This window comes from Vanessa tameamea, chromosome 15 (genome assembly GCF_037043105.1).
Source record: "Vanessa tameamea isolate UH-Manoa-2023 chromosome 15, ilVanTame1 primary haplotype, whole genome shotgun sequence".
NCBI lineage: Eukaryota > Metazoa > Arthropoda > Insecta > Lepidoptera > Nymphalidae > Vanessa > Vanessa tameamea.
Window position 1 is genome coordinate 5,659,397 of NC_087323.1, and position 22,824 is coordinate 5,682,220.

The window sequence follows — 22,824 nt, forward strand, 5'->3', positions numbered from 1 at the left end:
TTATTATGATTTTTATATGTAATATAACATATAGTAGGTAAATAAAATTACTTAAAATAAATTTGTTACTTTATTAACAAATAAATATACAAAGCAAAAAAAATAAATATCTATTGTCACACAATTTTGATTGTCCATATTTCATCACACAAAGCAAGCTAATTGACGACGAACTCTATTTCATAATCTTATTTCTGCTTCGTCATTACGTCAACAATTTCGTATACAATGTGTAAACGACGAAATTATTACTTTAAAAGTTTATTCGCGCTTAGATCTTCTTTTGTTTTTATTTTTACTAGAATGTTCGTTGTTGTTTGTCGTTTTCCTGTTTTTACTACATATCGTGTACACAATACCTTTAAATATATATATTGTTGATAATAATGCGATCGCAAAAACGCCCATGACGTCTAAATTATAGTAATGATAAGAAGGTACATCGGCGGCTGCTGATCTGAATGTCATGTTAGGATAACGAGCAGCGTATTCTGTCCAGTAAATTGCAGTATCCAAAGGAGACATAGGGCGGTCATGCCATGCCTTTGATAATAATTTTGCGTTTTTTCGGAATCTGTAAGGAGACATTTATATTTTATGCCAAATTGCATTGTCAAAATTTTAAAAGTTTTTCTGCAATTTGTATTAAGTTATCCTTATATGGATTTATGACAAAAGTCCTTATAAAACATTGATTGAAATGATGCTCGGTAAGTAAATATTCGTAAAAATAAATTATTCTCTGCAAATAGTTTTATAAGGTAGTAGAAAATGTATTAAGTATTTCATAACTTCGTTGAAAATTAGTTATTTAGATGTATTTTACTTACGTCGGATCTAACACTTTTTTGAAGGCAGCGACTAAGTTATCTTTTGTTAAGTCACTGATTTGTAGCTGTACTCCGAGTCCACTTTCTTCGATAGCAGCAGCATTAGCTGGCTGGTCACCAATCACAGGCATCGCTACCATTGGCACTCCAAAGTGTATTGCTTCTGTTGTGCCGCCCATCCCAGCATGTGATAGAAAGGCCAATGTTTTGGGATGACCTGAAAACATTTTATTAACATAAATGTTATGACGTATTATCAAGACACTCTGTCCTTGCCTGACTCGTAGTTGTTTCATTGCCTTGCTTCCATTGATTTGAAACGTCTACAGAAGTTTTACAGAAGTTTAAATTACAAAACTTTTACCCAAATGCAACTTATTTATTTAATTTGATTGCATTATAAACTCCGACTTCACACTTCAGAATAAAATTAATATTTGTAATTATTACGTCATTTCGTACAAAATATCCATCATTCTTAAATATACGTACGTTAACTACTAAAATAAAGATTCATTTGTAATTATTAGGATTATCTTAATCTTTTTTAAATGCTTTTTAAATCTAGTTTTATAATTTCTATTCTATTTTCGTAGGCGAATGTAACGCAAATTGTAAGCATGAAATTTCGAGGCTCTGATGCTTACCTAATATATCCACTTGTGGCAACCAGTTGGATGTGTAAAGCTTATTTTTGTCCAATAGCATATTTTGGTTTTCCCATTTCCATATAAATCTTTGTGGAAGTTCTGCTATAGCTTCTAGAACGGCTTTGACTTTATCTTCTGGCATTGTAGAGCTTTTGACAACTGAACCAAAACTTATGTATACTACGCCATGTTCCGCATCTTCCATGAATTTAAGCAATTCCTTTTAAAAAAAAATTTCAATAAATTTGCCATAAAACATTTAAATAATTAAATAAATGATACATAATTTAATCTTTAATATATTTCTTTTGTTTGGGTATACTACCTGTATTATTCCCATTTAAACCTGAAGAATAAACATCACCCTGGCTTGAAATTAATTTATAATTTAATTTCTAAGAGTATTAATAAAAAAGTTTTTTATAATATGTCATACCGGATAATGGAAAGCATGAGGTTTGTTGATTATTATTCAATATATTTGACAGCGACAAGGTATTTCAGAAAGATTTATTGGGTATTTGTAAGATGTAATTAAAATAGGTATAAGTACTTCCTTATACTTTAATATGCAACTTATATAGACAGCTTTGCATCGGTGATACGTCTAGTGCAGATGGTAGGTAGGCAGTGGAATGGATCAGCCTTCACTTAACGATCAAATAAAGTATCTTCACGAGTCTGGCCTTACGTGATTTAGGCGTTCGAATGACTGTATATTGTAATCCATCTTTGAAGGGACAGACATAATTAATTTATTTGCTTTTAATGCATTCGAAATGTTCAACAATATTATTGTTAGACCATTCGCGGTCATTAATTATAATTTCTATAAGGTCTTATTGAAACTGAAATTTAATATAACTTATTTGGATCCATGGCTATTATAATTTCAAATTATTTTTATGAAAGGCAAAAAGAATACCAGAAAGCTATAATATGAAGAATTACCAATTATCCCAAAAATGTCACCGACATTAGTCGTTTCTTTTTATTTGACAACAACTATGTGTGTGTCATTTTATTTTAATGTATCCCGTAAGCGACCAGGCGAGGCGTTAGCTTAAAATAAAATATTTTTAAGTTCTTTATGATTCTTCATATTATTAAGTTCTTTATGGTTCCTTATGATTCTGACACACGATTTTTTTGTTAATTTTTTGTTCTTGGTGTTTTTCTCCCTCGACTATTATTTGCTTTATAGGTAATTAATTCTTATTCTGCATAGACTCTACTCTTACAGAGGCTTTTGAAATTTTATATAATATAATAGAACTATTTAAAAACAATGAGATTTAGATATATGTATACAATTTTACCATTACATGTAATAAATGAATATCTTTAACAGGTAGCCTTTTCTTAAGTTTTTTTAGTTAGAAAATATTATATTATTCATTTCAATCAGTATAAGAGATATATTGATAATCAGTGCAATTGCTACAAAATATAATTTATGCATATGATTTATGGATAGAATTTAAGCTTATCTGGAATAGTTTAGCTTTACGGCACAAATTGCATAACATCTTAAATCATGGTTGAGGCGCATTAACGGTGAACGAATGTTTCATATAATATTTTGAAATGCTAATGTATGCTAATGACTATGACCGGATATGGATATGACCAATTAAATTCAGATGACCAGTTCGCCGTCTGCCTTGCTAAATATACAGAATCAAGACACGATCTTATATTTCGTTAACAAAAACTAATCAATGTCAAGATTAAATATGACGTGAACGAACCCTGTGATAGGTGGATATTTTTTGCTGATTTTTTATTTAGGTGCAGTTCCTTTTAAACTTAATTCGATTTTCAATATTTTTTGTATTTTATTTCTGGTAAACAAGTTTTACATCGTTGTATGTGCGACGATCGGTAAAATATACGATTGATTTGCTCTTGATCCAAAGTATTTTACTTCAGTTAATTTTTCATGACTAATTTTATATTTAAGCCTGTATTAATTAAATAAATACCTGAAAACCAACACGTATACAAAATGTATGTAGTTATAGTATATATTAAATGGTTAAATTATATCACATTTATAACTGTTAATTTAAATTAACGTGGATATTTAATCATAATGTTATGTCTGAAATATAATATTTCATCAAATTAAATACGTTTTAGGATAGTCCTTGTAGATATTTTCCTCTTTAAGTTCGATTATTTCCTATTCTTTTCTTTTCATAATTTACTCTTTTATTTTAATTACGTGTTACAAAAACATCTTTAACGTATTTCAAATTATAACTTTTTATCACCTGTCATATGTAATCATAAACCGGTTTACAAAAATCTATGTTTTTGCTCAATTATCTAAACGAATCGTAGGTATACTATTATAATGTCGAGTTCATCTATCGGCTGAGTAAAAAAAGGCCTTAGATTACAAAAGATATCGACAGGATTTTTTTCCCTCTAATATTTAGTATCTATTTAAGGTGAAAATGATTTCGAATTGTTATCTTTCGAAATTTCGAATGAGCGATTTGCTATCTTAATAAGTTTGTTCTTTTAAAACTTATTATAAATATAGTAAGGAATTGAGTTGTTTTAAAAATTATATCCTTGAGTCTGTGCAACTGATATTTTACGAATTAATCGTAAAAAATATCTGATATGTCATAAAAATATATCGTTTTACTAAAATTTTGAACACAAATTAACATAAAATATATATTTTAAAATTATTTAGTCTACGATTTTGCTCTCTGTATTTTTAACCTGTGTCATCCTTTTGAGTTTATCAGTTAGTAATTAGTTTTTACTGTTTTACGTACGAATATGGCGTTATAGAAGTTTTGCAGAAATACTAATTCACAGTGACCTCTTGATAACGCAATATTTAATATTTTATCTACAGAGAAATATATACGTTTACCTATAAGGAGTTAGGTTTCTGATACACTAAACTATTGGATTCTTAAAATTTGTTCAAATTTTGTTAGTAAAATATATTTTTAATTTAATAAATTATATATGAAATGATTTTTATTTTATAGCTCACAGAAACAAAGATAAAAATGACTAAATAAATGTATTTAATAGATTACTTTAAAATTATATTATTATGCTTTATGAGTAACAAAATTAAACACTTACTCCGGTCAAGGGCTTGGTTTCTTTTACATGATAGCCGCCAACTTCAATAACATTAGCCGGAAACAGTCTTGACCCAGTTAAAATAAAATTGTGATATATAAGTAAAAATTTTATTTCTCTAGCCAAATTTTCCAAGGGAGGTACGTCGTCGAAATATTTTGCAAGTGTTTGCTCATTGCTTCTCTGACTAAATACATAAAACATTGTTTTAAAATAAATATCTAAAACGGTTCTTTGAACTTTCTGCATCAATGTAGGTTTCGTTCCACCTTCCAAAAAGTGGAAGGGAACGAACGATGGGTTGCTCGGAATTCCGAATCTGTTGTAATGCCATGGCATTAAAATGTGAGACATTATACCAACCACGGGCGCTTGCAGCTTATAAGCTATACCCAAAGCACAATCACTGTTAAATTGTTCAACAACAATAACATCAAACTTTGGTCTATCTTTAACAAGTTTTTGTACATCTTTATTAGCTAGCATTATTTCACAATTCACTTTTCCCGAGTTAGTTAAATATAAACCAACTTCGAGTATACTAAGGAATGATCTATGAAACGGTAAATTATCTTCAATAGCTTCGATAGTCCCAGCTAAACTTATGTCATGATAATTCCTCGGCGGGTCAGTTTGCGGAAAGTGTGATATCACTGTTACATTGTGGCCTCGTCTTGATAATTCTTGTAAATACACTTTAAATACAAAAAAATGACTCTTTCCATGATACGGTAGTATACTTAGAATGTTTAGTGAAATGACATTAAATGGTATTATCAGTAATATTGCAATACGTAGTGTGTTTGAGTACATTATTAGAATTACGGACAAGCGCGTCCGTCCGTGCGTTTCTGGTTTGTGATTCGAACTGACCTTACGAGTGTGTTCTACTAGGAAACTATATGCGGCATTCAATTAAAAATACATTTCTGAGTGTTACCACTTAAATTATCTTGGAAGTGATTGGCAATACAATATTTGTCGAAGTATACTAAACCTATAACTAATAATAATATTATGCTTTTGAGTGCATAGTTCTTTTGAGTTTAAAATAATATCTGCAAGAGTATGTTTAAATAAAAACTTTGATATTGAGTTAGGTTAGTCGCTAGTTCGTTCGTAATATGTACCGTGTTTATTCATATATGTATTGTTTTTTTTTTTTATGTTTATAGTATAGGTGGCAAACGAGCAGGAGGCTCACCTGATGGAAAGTGACTGCTACCGCCCATGGACATCTGCAACACCGGGGGGCTTGCAGGTGCGTTGCCGGCCTTTCAGGAAAGAGTACGCTCTTTTCTTGAAGGTTCCTAAGTCGTATCGGTTCGGAAAAACCGCCGGCGAAAGCTGGTTCCACAGAGTGGTTGTGCGGGGCAGAAAGTGTCTTGTATGCATTGATCGATCTACGATATACCTATCTAGCTACTTCATTCCACGATGATGAGATATATGACAGAAGAGATTCGTTTTCAACAGGAAATATGCTATATTATATATTCCCGATTTCAAATAACGATTGTGTATATTCAATGTGCAATATCCTCTATATTTTTATCTAATGATATTTATTTTTTAAATAAAAGTATTTAATTTATATTTAAACCCGAGAGAAGGAAAGCGCTGGTCCGTCATAGTTACGTTTGATTTTATTTTTCTTAATGAGATATGAATCTTAACCGGAGATCGCTGGTTCAAAACCGGGCAAGAACCACTGATATTTCATGCGCTTAATTTATGTTTATAATTAATCTCGTACTCGGCGGCGAAGTAAAACACTGTAAGGAAATTTGCACGTGTCAGGTGGAATTCTGTCATATGTGTATCATGCGTATTGGAGAAGCGTAGTGAAAAAGCTCCGAACCCTCTTCAGAGAGGAGGCCGTTGACAAACAGTGTGATTTACAGACTATTGTAATACATATAAATTGAATCATTATACAAGTATTTAATCACGTCGTGAAAAACATCGTGATAGCAGCAGTTTTGTTTAACTCCAAGTCAATAAATAGTAAGTCAATAATTCTTATATATGTAAAAAAAAATAAATGATTATACTTTTGATACATATAATTCATTTTACAATAAAAATTATAGTACTATTATCATTAAAAGCCCAAGTTTTTACTGCATAGGAAGATTAATGCTATGCCTTCTTACTAAAACATTAAAATATGATACAAAGCCTAGGTGCCATAGATCACGAAATTAAATTAATTTAACATGATGACAAAAGCTGTTGCGGTCAAATATTGACGTCGAATTCGGTAACCACCAAAAATAAAAAATTGAGATAAGAAAAATCTGAATTACGGTCTAGAGACATAAGCATAGTGCTTTCTTAGAAACAATAGTTTTTTTTACAAACGAACTTGCCAAATGTCAAATTAAACTTCGATAGTACATGTATGTAAATTTGGAATTAAAGAAAATACAATTACTTAAATAGACTTCTGATTTAGCTTAAAATAATGAAAAAATAGTTATAAATTAATTAGTAAGTATTCATTCATTTAATTGATTTTTACTTTTCTCACACCATTGCTCGATAAATCTTTTGATGCAAATACAATTTTGATTAGTATTGTTATCGAATATTTGAGAATCGCAATAGTTACGGCGAAAAATATGAACAAAATTGCTAATATATCTAAGCAGAAATACTGATAAAAAGGAACGTCAGCTGCCGGGGTTCTGAATGTGAAATTCTTATGGCGAGCTGCAAACTCCGTCCAGAAAATTGCAGTATCCATTGCTTTTACTGGACGATCGTGCCAAGCTTTAGACAAGAATTTTACTCTTTCACGGAATCTGAAAAATACAAAATTACATATGAGAAACTGAACGTTTTTGGTGCAATCATGAGTGATTTACAGTTTAATAGACAGACCCCAACGAGTCTTTATATATATTTTGTTCTAATTATATTTCGTGCAAGACGATGTTGATGTCGATGTGAGGGACTAGCCAATACGCAGGCCTACTCTTGTGCATACTGCAACACAGGTTTATCCTCTATTCCTTCACATGATCGGTATGAGACGGCAATTCCGACTAATCGAAAAGAGTTTTGACGCAGAACCAATAGTTTTAAGTGAATTCTGAGGCACGAGAGTGTAAGCATTGCCAATTTTCTCAACAGAAAAGCCTAATAAGCTAATAGCCTTTTAATGTCCTGATTCGGGGTTGGAACGCAGAACAGCATTAGGCCTAAACTAAACCATTAAGACAATCAACACACACATAAATTATGTAATAATATAAAATACTTTGAAATCATGAAAATAATTAAAACTGATCAACGCAACACGTGATACATATTTTTTCATCATGTTACTTTACTTACTTAGGGTCAAGAACAGTTTTAAATTTCTCAAGAAGATAGTCTTTTGTTAGAAGCACATAATGTAATTGTACACCAAGTCCGCTTTCTTCTATAGCCGCGGCATTTGTCGGTTGATCTCCATAAATCGGCATACCGACTATTGGTACTCCATGATAGATAGCTTCTGTGGTGCCTAATAAACCACAATGTGAGTAAAACGCCAAGACCTTTGGATGAGCTGTAAATAAAATATGATGCTTAAAAAAAGATTTACGTTAAAGTATTTATGAATAATTTCCCTTAATTGTTGAGTGCTCAATATAACTGTGTCTTTTTATATGATTTTTTTTCGTTTGTTCGTAGTCTATCTACGCTGATGAATTATTTTTTGAATTGATTTTAAACTTTTTAAATTTAATGTTGTTGGTCTTTGTTTTATTTTAAAGGTTATGGAAGCTGTTATAATTGCTCGACAATATGGTTAAGTTGTGTGTTATTAATACCTAATATGTCGTTTTGTGGCAACCATTTGGCTAAATAAATATTTTTAGGATTGCCAGGAAGGGATTGTTTGTTCCATTTCCAAATGACTCTCTGAGGTAATTCCTCTAAGGCATTTATTATTTCTTGCAAGGTATCAGGTCGTATTGTGGATGCTTTCAATAAGGTTCCAAAACTGATGTATATTACACCATGTTCGGAGTCTTCGATAAACTTTCGTAACTCCTAAAAATCAAAAATATGTTTTTTTTATTACAACAAAATATGGGTTAAAATTTTCAAATTGTTTTAGGTCATGTTTTAATGACATAAGTTTGAACAAAATAATATTTTATATTGTAATTTGAGTTTTATCTAAACTCTACATTTATTTCAACGGACATTTTTAACTACAAGTCTCTTCAAGCTTGATGTTATAAATGCCTAAGTGTGAAAAAAATATATGAATAAGTCTTAATACTTACATCAGGCAAAGGTTTCACTTTTGCTACATGGTAGCCACCGACTTCAATAATATTAGACGGCATTATAGTTGAACCAGATAGCATAAAGTTCTGATATACGAGTACTAATTTTATATCTTTTGCCAATTCTATTAGTGGAGGAACATCATTAAAAAATTCTCCAATAATATTTTGCTCTAATCGATGAGTTACATGATAAAACACAAAGTTGACGTGATTGTATATTATTGTCCTTAAAATTCTTTGAAGAAAGGTTGGATGCGGTCCACCTTCAAAGAAATCAAATGTTACATAAGATGGATTGTACGGAACTCCGAATCTGCTGTAATGCCATGGCATTAACGTATGAGACGTTATTCCTATAACAGGTGCTCCCAAAATATGTGCTAATGCCAATCCACAATCACTATTAAATTGTTCCACAACAACCAAATCAAACTTCGTTTGCGTTGCCCATAAATTTTGAACATTTTCATCTTCCAATAGCATTCTACATGTAAAAGGTCCAGCAAGAGCTTGGAGTAAAGTTAGAGAAAGAAAAATTACGAACAGTGATTTGGTAACTGGATGACTTATTTGAGGAGGTTGCGAATTATCGCTTAAGTTTATGTCATGGTAGTTTGGTATGGGATCCTTTTGAGGGTAAAATGATATGACTGTCACATTATGACCACGATTTGCTAGTTCCTTTAAATACGGAGCAAATACGAAGAAATGACTTTTAGCTGGTAATGGAAAAACACCTAATATATTTAATGTTTGCACTTCATTAAAACTGCTCAATGCTATAATCACAATTAATTTAAAAGCAAAAAAATTCACAATCATTTTTTTAATGTTATATTATTTTCCACATAACGCTTTTGCCGTAATTGATGTCGTTATATACTGTTGAAATAATTGGTGGATTATCAACAATAATCAAAACTTAAATAAATTTAGATTAAAAATGTAATTAGATGATAAAAATATGTTACAACTGTTATCAATGAATACGAATATCAGCAATAAATATAATTATTATTTAATTATATTTTGATTTATATTATATTTTTGTATAAGTTAAATTAAAGTAAAAAAAATAAATGTTGCTCTACTTTGTTAATAATATCTTTATTTTTTCAAATATTTACGGCTCTGAGAATACATTTAGTTAAATTATCGCGAAGATGAAGTTGTTTATGATAAATGTAGTCGTAGATTTGTTATAAATATACTAATTATGTAAAACATTTTTATTGATATTGGCTAATAAATACTATTTCTTACAAGTATAAGTATATTAGGCTTAATTCTAAATAAGAACATACTTAATAAAATGTAGCATAATGCGAATTAAATAATTTATAAGTAAATACTAAAATTGATTTGCACAATAATTTTCAATCTGAAAAATAATTTAGAATATCATTGTCTTTTTGATTTTTTAGTTTCTTGTAAACTAGATTTGCTACTAAAAATCCATGATAGCAAAGTCTTTGAAACGCCGATAAATATTAAAAATAAAACAATTAAAACAGACAGTATGTCTAAGCATACATATTGATATAATGGAACATCTGCGGCTGGAGTCCTAAAAGTAAAATTGTGGTGTTGAGCTGCGAATTCCGCCCAATATACCGCGCTGTCCATGGCTGAAATCGGACGATCATGCCAGGCTTCTGATAACTTCTTGACTCGTTGATTGAATCTGATTAAAAATAATATATAAAGTGACAACTACCCAAAAATTAAGGCACAAAGCGTGGGAATATTGAATTTATGCGTATTGACAATCAGACTGAACAAAAATATTTCTCGGATTAAATATGGCTCATTTGATAGTTTTATCAGTAAAGCATAAAGCAAAGATAGAGAAAAAAATGTTGGCATAGATTTAATTAAAGAGACAATTTACTTACTTAGGGTCTAACACAGTCCTAAATTTCTCTAAAAGTTTTGCTTTTGACAGTTCATTTAATTGTATCTGAACTCCTAGACCGCTTTCTTCAACAGCAGCTGCGTTTGATGGTTGATCACCAAATATAGGCATTGCTACCATTGGAACACCATGGTATATGGCTTCTGTTGTTCCTAATAAGCCACAGTGAGAATAGAAAGCCAAAACTTTTGGATGTGCTGTAAAATTAAAATTAAATATTAATCTGTGTAAGGATAAATATTTATACATAATTATACATATTAAAAGATGATGACGAGAAGTATGGTAAATTAACATAAGTACTCGTAAGATTAGTTTTCTTGCTCTTAACTAGTGATATCACTGTAGTAAACAAACCAAGACACGTCTTATCTTGCACGATGTAGCTAATATATTTAAAAGTAGGTATTTAAATGATGTTAAACTAAATTTTGTTCTAAATGCATCAAAAAGATAGATTTATAAACCTTTTCGTCTGTTAGAAGAGTCAAAAATTGCATTCGACTTTATAAGAAATTCTATATTAGTGTTTCGTTAATGTTTTTCCAGATAATTTTTGGCAATTGTTATTTCTCATTTCAACAGCGCGAGTAGAAGGCATTTATTAACTTTAACACTTATAAGACTTCAATTTAAATTTATGCATCTATCCCTATACCTGTAACTAATTATAATTTATGAAATTATTGATAGTTACCTTTCTACCTACTAGTTACCTATCTAACTACTAATATTGTTCATGGTTATATAATACAAAAAGTGAACTCGAATAATAGAGATAGAAATAATTCATACCGTGCAATTTTGTTTTAAATGTTACTCTCTTTCTTAGATTGTATTTATTCTACGACATATCTTAATACTTTGCTGTTTAAATGAAATAAAATATTACCAAGAATATCATTTTGAGGTAACCACTTGGATAAGAATATGTTTTTAGGATTGCCAGGAAGAGTTTTCTCTTCCCATTTCCAAATAATTCTTTGAGGGAGTTCACTTAAGGCGGCAGTTATCGCTTCAATTTTATCTTTTGGTGTTGTAGTGGCTTTCAACATTGATCCAAAACTGATGTAAATAACCCCGTGTTCGGATTCTTCAATGAATTTTCTTAGTTCCTGTTAATTAAGAATGACGTAAAATTAATATTATAAATATCCAGGAAAAGTCAACAAGAATGTAAATATGGTAGTAAGAATAAAAAAAAAAGTAAAGTACGAATAGGCAATCAAATTATCGTTAGTTTTAATGTAATCTAAGACTTATTACAAATAAATATATATTGTAGTCTTCTTTTCCTCAAGGTAGATGATCAAATGTTGTTGATAAGTATGACGTGACTAATTAACTTTTTTTTTGTATCTTTAATAATGTTCATTTATTTAGTTTTATATGTAATTGTTACCTAGCAAATATCACAATAAATTTGCATCTACTAAATTTATTGGAACTTTAATTCGGTACAATTGATCCAATTTTTTTAAACAGTAAAGTTGATTTGACGTAGAAGTTGACCTTGAAGCAATGGATAATAATGTAATTAAAGTAATCTAACAAAAGGGGGTAATTATGTCAAAAGATTATTGGAAAAAAAACTTATTACTTTTTAATTTGCAGGACGTAAGGTATTGAGCTTTGACCTTGATATAAGCAAAATGCTTAATTTCAGTTATCTATATATATCCGCTGTAAATTTGTTTTATACTTACATCAGGTAAGGGTTTAGGTTTTGCTACATGATATCCTCCAACCTCGATCACATTAGAAGGTAACAAATTCGAGCCGGTTAGAAGGAAGTTAGTGTATAGAAGTAGGAATTTCATATTACGACCCAATTCTTCCAGTGGAGGAATATCATCAAAATATTGCGCTAGAGTGTTCTGGTCGACTCTTTGACCGAAAAATTTATATGCAGTATTAAAATATGCATCAAATATCGTTCTTTCAATTCTTTGATAAAGCGTAGGCTTAGTTCCTCCCTCAAGAAGTAGGAATGATACGAATGACGGATTGTAGGGAACACCGAATCTATTGTAATACCATGGCATCAATTGGTGGGATGAGAGTCCTACTACAGGAGCACCTAATTTATAAGCTAGTCCAAGTCCACAGTCACTGTTAAATTGTTCGATTAATACAAGATCGAATTTAGCTTTCGACTTAACAAGATTTCGAACATTTTCATCGGATAGCAATGTCTTGCAATTTGACGTACCGGTCGATAGAAGAAATACGCTTATTTGAAAAATTGTGTAGTACGACCGTTTCAACGGCAACGCATCTTCTAAGATTTGTACCTTGTCTGCCAGACTAATGTCATGATAATTCTTCATCGACTTTTCTCTTGGAAAGCATGATATAACTGTCACATTGTGTCCTCTTAATGCCAACTCCTCAAGATAAGGTTGAAATACAAAAAAATGACTTTTGCCTTGATATGGAAACACTCCCAGTATGTTTAACGACTGCACTTGATAAAACTGTGTACATATATAGAATAATTGGATCAATAAACTGAGGTCGGCTCTCATATTGTCACGATGTGATGTCTACCGGAGAGCTATTACTTGACTGATAAATAATATTTTTATAATACAATATTTCTTACGTTGGTATCTTATTGAAAAGATAAACAATGACGCTATCGCTGATGGCCAATCGCACTTGTGATTGTATATTATACTTACAAATTATATTTCCGTCTGAATATTATTCAGATGCCGGAAAAAAAATAGATTACTAGGATGTCAATAATTTTGATTTTACAATAAATTATTTGAGTTTTTTATTTTTGTGAAGGGAACTACTGCAAATATTTTTTTATAATTAAATATAAAGTTAAAATAGGTAGGCGGATGAGCAAATGGTCATCTGACATTAAGTGGTCATTATTTATATACTCGAAATACCTACTAAGCTAGGGTATTATTACTGAAACTCAAATTATATGTATTATTTATTTATTTATCGAATAGAATCGTCCGTAGAAGTGGCTATTCATTTTTTGAATTCCGTTGATTTTTCTCTCCTAATATATACAGTATAAATATAATGTAATGTAACTATAAAACAGATATAAGGATCTTGATTAACAGTCGTAAGACACAAGGAATAATAGATAATATTGATATACTAGTCATTACATAATTATATTTTAGCCAAACCTGTTACTAAACGCACTGCGTTACATACTAAACGTACGTAATATAGCGCAGATAAATATAACGGTAAATCAGCAGCTGCGGTGTTTAGTGTTGCGTTGGGGTAATGAGCGACTTACTCTATCAAGCTTCATCTTTAGGAGTTATAGGATCACGCCATATTTTTGTAAACATTTTGACTTTTTCTCGAAACCTAAATAAAAAATAATAACTAATTGCAAATTATTCGATTATTCAAATTTATCTTCATACATATTGTGTTAGTTTCTTATTGATAAAATATATTACAGGGAAATGTTAAATACCTGCGTTATGGATTAAGCTCCGTCTATTCCTTATAAGGTGAAGTTCTTTGATCGTTTTAGTATAAGTATCAGAGTAAATAGTAGGTACACAATATTTTAGTATTCGCATCTTGCTTCAAAAAGATTGTGTGATTTCAAAATGTCTATTCATTCTATACATGATGTTGATGTTTTAAAAATGTATAATAACAATATTTATTAATAAAAATAATGTTTGTCCTTTAGGCGCTCTAAACTATTGATACGATTATGATGAATATTCTCCTGTGCAAACTAATGAAGGCTCTAGAACGTTATATAAAACCTGTAGACTCCTATTCTATCCGAGCGGGCAGTTAGCTAGTAATTATTATAAGTAAACAATTAAACAGCATAAGCTTTATGTCCGTCCTTTTCCTTCAAGTGGAGGTAAATCGTTGAAATATTGGGATAGTGTGCATTGTTTCACAGTTTGTATCATTTCTCTAACAACATATTGAAAGTATATCATAAGTACCTACTGTTCTTTTAATTCTTTGAATAATATTTCGTTTGGTTCCGCCATTTGTAACTGTAACTTGTTTAGTAGCTAAAATGGAGTATGATTTGGTACTCCTAATCGGCTAAAATGGTACCTATGGCTTAAAAGCACGTAATATTCCAACTATACCTAGGTGCTTTTAGTTTATCTTCTTTAAGTTTCTATACCATCTAATAACATATCATCCTGATAATTAGGTCAGAAAGTGGGTAATAAATCTTACTTATTCTGACATGAATAACAGAATCAGATGAAACGACGACCTCCGTGGTCGAGTAGTGTGTACACCGGTTTTCATGGGTACGCCACTCCGAGGTCCCGGGTGCGATTCCCGACCGAGTCGATGTAGAAAAAGTTCAATAATTTTCTATGTTGTCTTGGGTCTGGGTATTTGTGGTACCGTCGTTACTTTTGATTTGCCATAACACAAGTGATTTAGCTACTTACATTGGGATAAGAGTAATGTATGTGATGTTGTCCAATATTTATTTATTTATTTATAAATGGTTTTTTTATTGCTTTTGTTTGTAGTTCGGCTGTAACTTTTTAATGGTTAAAGAAAGTCGAAATTCTAATAGCTCTGTATAAAACTAATATACTATGATATATTAAAGAATTTAATTGCGTAATAATGCAAACTATTTTTTAAAAGATAAATAAAAGTCACGGTTATAGAATTAAGTAGGTTAGGAGAGAACGATGAAAATGTATGATATCCAAGTGTATTGAATTTATATGTTCGAATAATTAGAAAATTAAACACAATTTATATAAATATTTTTGTATAATTAAAAACATAACCAGTCAAATAATTTCATGCAACATTAAGTATCTATGCTTATCTTTCGTTTTCTATTGACTTGTGTCACAGTCATTTATACTGACCAATTCCAATTGTAGGAATAAAGATAAATAAACAAATTTGACCTTGAATTGACATTACATTATTGGTCGAGATCTTAAATCGTCTATGGTAGGTAGTCTATGGCAGTTATGGTTTTGTAAAAATGCTTTTTTAAGTCGTTAAAGCTGTAACTAAGTTATATGGAAGTGTACAAATATATTGTGGAATAGTGTACAATATAAGGATATATTATTCAATATATGTTTGTAGTGCATAATGTAGCTGTTCTTAGTTTCATTTATCTTTACTTCTTCTGTGATTGGAATATAGTATACAAGTCATTAGAATACTTTTCTTCTCATAAAAATGCGTGTTTTTTTTTAAATTATTACTTAATATTAAGTTTTACTTTATTCAAACTTGACTCTTTTTGTCCTTCGCTCTCCAGTTGTCGTTGTTTCTACTGAAGGTTCGCTTGGACAGCAGCAACAGCAGCACGCGCTTATAATTTTATAAGCAACATACAATAATATATAGAATATGAGTCCTACAAAAGCCAAAACATCTAGCTGTAATTGTTGGTACCACGGGACATCAGCAGATGCCACTATTAAGTTTGGCGTTCCATTGTATCGAGCTACGTATTCTATCCAGTAGATGGCGCTTTCTAACGGTGTCATGGGACGATCATGCCACATCCGAGAAACAAGTTTAGCACGTTGTTGCCAACTGAAAATAAAAAATAATCAATTAGATTGGAAAAAGTTTTTATTACATTATTTTTTTTTTTATAAATTAAACAAAAGTTTATTCAAGAAGACTCTCAAATTGGGCGACATTTACATTTTATCGAATTAGATTATATTTAGAAGATAACATTTGTGATACATGTACCTAATATATAATTACTAGCCTTAATAAGATTTTTCGTGTTTGCTTTTTAAAGTTTAATATTGTTAATATTATTGTGTTTATTGTGCTTTTATAATAATAGTTATATTTAAATTAATTGTTTTATGAAATGTAGAAGTCGGTCTACCTATTGAGTATAAAATAACCAACGTGTAACAACGAAGAAATATATAAATATAGACCAAAATATCGCAACGTTCGCTCAGATAATTTATGCAGAAACAGGAATAGTATAATTTATAATCATTTCTGTACGATGCATTGACTTTCAACACAAATATAAATATTTGTCAGAAATCTTATATAATTCGTTTCTTTAAATAGAAAAACACCTTTTTATTCCACATTTTCCATCTCAACGTTAACAGCACGGTCGCGGACCGTGACAAGCATCCGTGAAGTGTTATATCAAAGCTTTCTACTTTCTACAGATTTATGCAAGGGCCCACTCGTTTCTTAACACGTAACCTGCTACTTTCGTGCTTATATCACACTCACTTATATGGTAAAGTATTCACATTATATCACTGCAGTTATGATGTTAGCTTAATTTAAGTACATATCGTTTTCCGACTTTTAAAAATGACACCATTAATCGTTAAATAAAAATGAATAAAATTGTTTTGTCTTAATGTCATCCATATTATGACACTATAATTATATTGATTTACTCAAATTCCCCGTAGTGCGTTTGGTAACAATTTGTTAATACGTCAATAATTAATTAACAATTAAATTAATAGCTCTTTTGACGTATTAACAAAAATACGCATCGTTTCGCACTACTGCTTTTGTTTGAATTGATTGGAGGTAGGTATATATAATTTTAATGCGAGAAAACTTATCTATTTTTTGTGATATATATTATAACCTATATTTTAACCTATTGGGTCTGTTTCTACTAACCTAAACTTATTTCTTATACCCTCTATGGTCTGGACATTAAAATTGCATTTTTTTTTTACTTTTTTACATAGTTACCCACTCCTGCTTCGCATAGGTAATGTAACAATGTACATAAATCTATTGGGTTACACAGCACAAGCCAGGAGAGTTACCGTTTACATTTTTTCTGAAATTTTCAGTAATCATCGTCAACTTTCAGACAATTTACACATAACCTTAACTCGACTCTAACGTGACGAAAGAGTTATTCCAAAATATAATTAGTTTAAAATATATACATTTTATTGTTCGAGGAAATCAACTACTAGTTAAATAACCTTGTTCCATAAACTCTGATTTCATATATTTTTTCTTTAATAAAATATACGTGGCTCCAGTTTATTTGCATTTTGTGTTTTATTAATTATGATTTTATACTACATATAACTATTTTAGATTGTCAATGACTGAACGCTTATGAATAAAAAAATATCTTATTTTTAATATAACAAATTGTAATTAAAAACATGCTTTTTACTTGCAGGTAGGATTTTATGCAAGCCTGTCTGGTTAGGTAACATCCACTAAAATTGATTTTCCTAAAAACCGAATTATTCTAAGTTTCTCATTAATAATTCTTCATTTTCAGAAAAATCGTACTGTTACTTATTTTATGAATTAAAGTATATAAAATTCTGCAATTTACTTTCGTCAAGTTGCCAGGGAAATACGCGAGTACATGGAATGACGTTGATTTCCATTTTCCAAAATATACTTTGATATTTAACCCTTATTTTCGCAAAGTAAACTGACTTGGGCAAATTTAGAAGTAAATGATTTATTTTGATATTGCACCTAATATTGAAAAATTTACAAACTCTATGTCGCCTGACTTATATTCACCGGAGAGTCTGGGCGATTTTCAATTGAACGAAAGATATACCTACTAATCATTTTAATAATAGATTAGTAGAACTCCGAAATATATCCTCAAAATTAGGCATTAGCTGACCTTTCTAAATAAATAGCAGCAGCGATTCTTTTTTTGAAATGAACAATATTAACGGTAAATTTAATTAACTATTTGGAAAAATATTCCGTAAAATTTGCCGTTTGCTTTAGATAATTATACATGAAGCTTGAAAAAACGTCTAAAATAAAAGAAGTAGGTACTGATAGTAATATACCGCACAAAAACAATATGTGTACCAAGTATTTCTCGTGAGTTAAGCGTATTAACACGAAGTGTGTACCGCTGATAAAGGGTTAATATCCTTGATTTTAAATTGACTGGTAACTAGTATAGTACATTAAAAATAAAATTTACCACAATACTATAAAAAAATGTCGGTTTCTAATAGTGTTTAAACCGTCATCAACTCCGAAACGAATGATGATGTCATAATCAAGTTGATCTTGGTTGTGTGAAAATATAGAATTTTACCGCTTACCAGCAATTACGATTTTTAGTTTGAAATATTTGAGGTGCATTTTCTTGGTCTTAATATATACATGTTTATTTATGTAAGTTTCAATTCAGTTTTAAGTATAAAAGTCATGTCTAATATTTTTCCTAGAAGTCATTTTAAAGAAAGAAGCGTTTACACATAAAAGTGAAATTCTTTTTGCAATAAAAACGTTTTAGTATTAAAAGAATAGTGATAAAACTCGTTTATTAAAATTTGACCTTGAATTTCGACTCATCGCGCCAAGGAGTTTCAGTTCAAAAATATCGATTATAAACTACGAAAAAATATCTAAATAAAAATCTACTAACCTTGGATCTAAAACATCATTAATAGCGTCTAACAGCAAATCTTTTCGCAAGTTCTCATAATTCACGGTAGTAGCAACACCAGCGTCTACCAGGGTCGCAGCGTTGCCGAACTGGTCGCCGAATAAAGGAATTGCTATGACTGGTACACCGGCATCCAAAGCTTCAATAGTGCTGAGTATTCCCGCATGAGATATAAATGCCTTTACGTTTTCGTGCTCTGAAAAAATAGTATATAAATATTGCAATAATGCTTAGACCATGAAGAGAATGATTTTTTTAAGATTCTATTTCCTTAAAATATTAATTAAACTTTTTCGATTATGTTTGACAGTTTTATTTAGCTATGGGTTTCGTCTAACTTTAGGTACCAATAGAACTACCGACTACTACAAAGTGAACTAGTTTACTATTTGGTTTTTAAAATAAAATGTACAAGAAAATTTTGCTTGCACTAATAAAATATTATTTAATGGCCATACTATGTAAAAGCGGGCGCGGGAATAGAACTTGACCCATTCATCTCAACAAGCTATATAATGATGATGTCATTAGTTAACGTTAAAAAATAAACATTTCTTTTTAAAAATATGCTGCTATAATGCTTCTAAAACTAAATACACGTAAAATATATTATGTTACACACATTAGTTAGAAATTAAACGTCTTAATAGTTGGATGATAAGTATATCGTAGAAATTATTATAAAAAATAATGACACTATTACAACCCAATGCTCACTTAAGATATCGTATTGCGGGAACCATCTCATGCTCATAACGTTTCTTGGCAGGTTTTCCAGGTTTGCTCCGTCCCATTTGAACAGGACTCGAAATGGCAATTTTCTGAACGTTGATACTAGTTCGTTTAGTTTTTCCATTGGAAGCGTCGAGTCCTTGACCGACGTGCCCAAGTTTACGTAAATAACCCCATGTTCTGCTTCGTTAATAAATCGTTCGATTTCCTAAAAATGTATATCATGGTTGTTTCATATGTTGGAGTAAAATTTATTTGTTAATTGTCTTGTATCAACAATATTTCTAAAAAGGCAAATCTTAATCAACACGCATGCATATTTATTCATTATAATCCAACAGCGTTATTAAATAGTAGTCGGTTTACATGTTTCAGAAGCCGAAACAATATTGTACCTACAAACTTTTAGATTAAGCAAAAGTTAATATAATAAAACAGGTAAACGATACAATTTGTATGTGCCAAAGTATATTTTTTTGTCAAATATCATAATGGTTTATCGTTTTCAATATAAAAGCAATGACGTGAGGGGATCGTTTCATACCCAAGGTGTGATATTACCTATGAAGTCATTAGTTGTAAAATAAAAAATAAATTTTGCAAGCAAATGTTTATTAAATCAAGCAGTTGACAGTTTTATTGTTTTTCGGTTTTTTATGTGTAATCTTTTTGTGAAACCGAAATAGTTATTGAGTATGGAGTCGAGTGACAAAATAAGTTAGTTCTTGTATCTGGTATGAAGTTTAAAAATACTTAATTTAAAGGATTATATATTTTTTATTTAAATAGATGTCAAATATATGAGTTATATACACACTGAATTAAAATTATTTATCAATGTCATACTGTGGATACACTAACAGATAACACAGTATATAATGAAAAAGTTAACCATGTAGTTGCTGTATAATACAATCTCAAGTAATTAAGAATTTTTAAGATAAATTACTTTAATAGTTTCGGAATACTAAAATTATATCTTTTTTTTTTACAAAATCAGATTTGAATTGTAAAATGCTTCTCGTTATAATAAACGATAATATTTTATGTTGTTCTACTTACCGTCGGAATAATCTTCGGCGGTCTAATATGTATTCCACCAATGTCCACAACATTATCTGGCCGGACAACGCCTCCGAAAACTGATTTGTGTGTGTTTACAAACACCAAACTGGCATTCGATGCGATGTTTTCCAACGTGGGCACATTATCTCCTAAATATTTATACAGGTACACGTGATCCGTCACTTGCGACCCTATGTAATATACCCAATTAGTAATATGATACAACACAAAACTCTTAACACGATCAAAGAACCATGGCTTTCTTCCGTATGGTAACAAGGATTGCTGAACGTATGCCGAGTTAAAATTGATTCCTAATCTATTGTAATGCCACGGATGTAGCGGCTGAGGGTTAAAAGCAATATACGGAACACTCAAATTTGCCGCCAATGCGAGTCCACAATCACTATTATAAGATTCCACGATTATCACATCGAATCGAGGTCGAGTTCTTATCATGTGTAGCACCTGATTATTATTCATTAGAGTCTTGCAGTCATCGTTGCCGGCTTTAGTATACACTAATGTTTCAAACGGTACTCGCGAAACTTCATTCACTATAACTGATTCGAACGACAGTCCTTTGTACACTTGTTTGTCACTGAGTAATATATCTCGATAAGTAGCGGGCGCGTCTGGCAATTGAAAGTGGCTAATAAGAGTCACATCGTGGTTTCGGTTCGCTAGCTCTCGGAACAAACCTCGGTATGTGACATAATTGTTGCGGTCCAGAGAGGGGAATACACCGAGTATCTTGTAGCTTTGCGCCGCAATTATTTGAACAACGAAGAAAACGACGAATATGTATTTATTCATTTTCGACGTACGTTCGTTTTGCGGCGCGGTTCCGTGAGTACTAGGGCGTAAATGGAAGCTTGCGTATCTACCTAATAATAGGTAGATGGTATGAGGTAATCGTTCCGCTGACGCTGCGGTAGTGTCGTAAGAGTCGAAAATATTCGGTGACTGCGCGGAGTCATTGAACGTGACCCCGATTTCCATAGAAAATGTTTTGATATGTTATATATTACTGCATACACTGACTGGACAGCTATCACAATGAGTAATGTTTCGTTCCATACTGATAGCATATATTTGTAAACATTAATTACAAATGACTATCAATTAAAATATTTATTTACCGTTCAAACTACACTTTCATCGATTTACGTTTAGCATGTAATAATTTTCTTGGTTAATAAAATAACCGGTAAATTTTCTAGGTCGAATATATGTGCAACGTTTCCATCTTTAACGTTTGAGTAAAACGTTCCTGACGAAACCGAAGGAATTTGTTTAATTTTTTATTTTAAATTTATTTGTCTTTGAATTTTTTACTGAATTAAAAAAAAGTGAAAATAAAATATAAAATATAATGTGGAATGGTGTTAAGTTGGTAGATAATAAAGTGATAGATTTTGTATAATATATTTTCAATTATAATGTTATACATCTTCGTATAATTATTTCAAATAATTTTATAGTAATAACTTAACTGCTCATATTTGCTCGGCACGAGATCAAATTCCACTCGGTATTAATAATAATTATCTGCTTACATAACACGTTACCAAGTTCCTCCACATGAATACAATACCTACTTTAAATAATTGCAAAGTATTATTAAAACTCGTTGAAAATAATTGTAAGTTTATTGTTCACTGCTAAATTTTGATTGATAATATATACATTTCAGTCATTATTCTAACACATTAGATTTTATATTTAAAATAAAAAAAAAATTGTTTGACAAGCCAAATTAATTAAAAAATACAGTACAGATTAAAAAATGATTAAATTT

At 30.5% G+C, this 22,824-nt stretch overlaps 3 protein-coding genes across 3 annotated transcripts; all 3 read right to left on the reverse strand.

Annotated features, from left to right (window-relative positions):
- Positions 1 to 57: 57 nt before the first annotated feature.
- LOC113399075 (uncharacterized) lies at positions 58 to 13,362 on the reverse strand. Its single transcript, XM_026638108.2, has 8 exons — positions 12,511 to 13,362; positions 11,697 to 11,919; positions 10,785 to 11,001; positions 10,294 to 10,573; positions 4,598 to 5,509; positions 1,478 to 1,700; positions 831 to 1,047; positions 58 to 574 (listed from the first exon to the last, which is right to left on the reverse strand). Exons 1-8 carry the CDS (start codon positions 13,330 to 13,332, stop codon positions 262 to 264), a joined length of 3,207 nt encoding a protein of 1,068 aa, XP_026493893.2. The 5' UTR covers positions 13,333 to 13,362; the 3' UTR covers positions 58 to 261.
- LOC135193646 (UDP-glycosyltransferase UGT5-like) lies at positions 7,931 to 9,854 on the reverse strand. The gene is made up of 3 exons (XM_064217032.1): positions 8,884 to 9,854; positions 8,422 to 8,644; positions 7,931 to 8,156 (listed from the first exon to the last, which is right to left on the reverse strand). The coding sequence occupies exons 1-3, from the start codon at positions 9,709 to 9,711 to the stop codon at positions 7,936 to 7,938; spliced, it is 1,272 nt and encodes a 423-aa protein (XP_064073102.1). The 5' UTR covers positions 9,712 to 9,854; the 3' UTR covers positions 7,931 to 7,935.
- A 2,207-nt stretch (positions 13,363 to 15,569) lies between the features above and the next one.
- On the reverse strand, positions 15,570 to 22,040 carry LOC113399072 (UDP-glucosyltransferase 2-like). The gene is made up of 4 exons (XM_026638102.2): positions 21,021 to 22,040; positions 19,944 to 20,166; positions 19,206 to 19,422; positions 15,570 to 16,360 (listed from the first exon to the last, which is right to left on the reverse strand). The coding sequence occupies exons 1-4, from the start codon at positions 22,023 to 22,025 to the stop codon at positions 16,042 to 16,044; spliced, it is 1,764 nt and encodes a 587-aa protein (XP_026493887.2). The 5' UTR covers positions 22,026 to 22,040; the 3' UTR covers positions 15,570 to 16,041.
- Positions 22,041 to 22,824: the final 784 nt, after the last annotated feature.

Bases quoted from the DNA above. Each gene is read 5' to 3' on its own strand.
- LOC113399072 (XM_026638102.2), bottom strand. From the start codon at position 22,025: ATGGAAATCGGGGTCACGTTCAATGACTCCGCGCAGTCACCGAATATT. The intron at 20,167-21,020 runs GTAAGTAGAACA...ATACATTTTTAG, and splicing joins CGCCGAAGATTATTCCGACG to GAAATCGAACGATTTATTAA. The intron at 19,423-19,943 runs GTGAGCATTGGG...CTATTTTTTCAG, and splicing joins CCCGCAATACGATATCTTAA to AGCACGAAAACGTAAAGGCA.
- LOC135193646 (XM_064217032.1), bottom strand. From the start codon at position 9,711: ATGATTGTGAATTTTTTTGCTTTTAAATTAATTGTGATTATAGCATTG. The intron at 8,645-8,883 runs GTAAGTATTAAG...TTTGATTTTTAG, and splicing joins AAGTGAAACCTTTGCCTGAT to GAGTTACGAAAGTTTATCGA. The intron at 8,157-8,421 runs GTATTAATAACA...TTTTATTTACAG, and splicing joins GCCACAAAACGACATATTAG to CTCATCCAAAGGTCTTGGCG.
- LOC113399075 (XM_026638108.2), bottom strand. From the start codon at position 13,332: ATGAGAGCCGACCTCAGTTTATTGATCCAATTATTCTATATATGTACA. The intron at 11,920-12,510 runs GTAAGTATAAAA...CTTAATTAACAG, and splicing joins AACCTAAACCCTTACCTGAT to GAACTAAGAAAATTCATTGA. The intron at 10,574-10,784 runs GTAAGTAAATTG...ATTTTTAATCAG, and splicing joins AGGACTGTGTTAGACCCTAA to ATTCAATCAACGAGTCAAGA.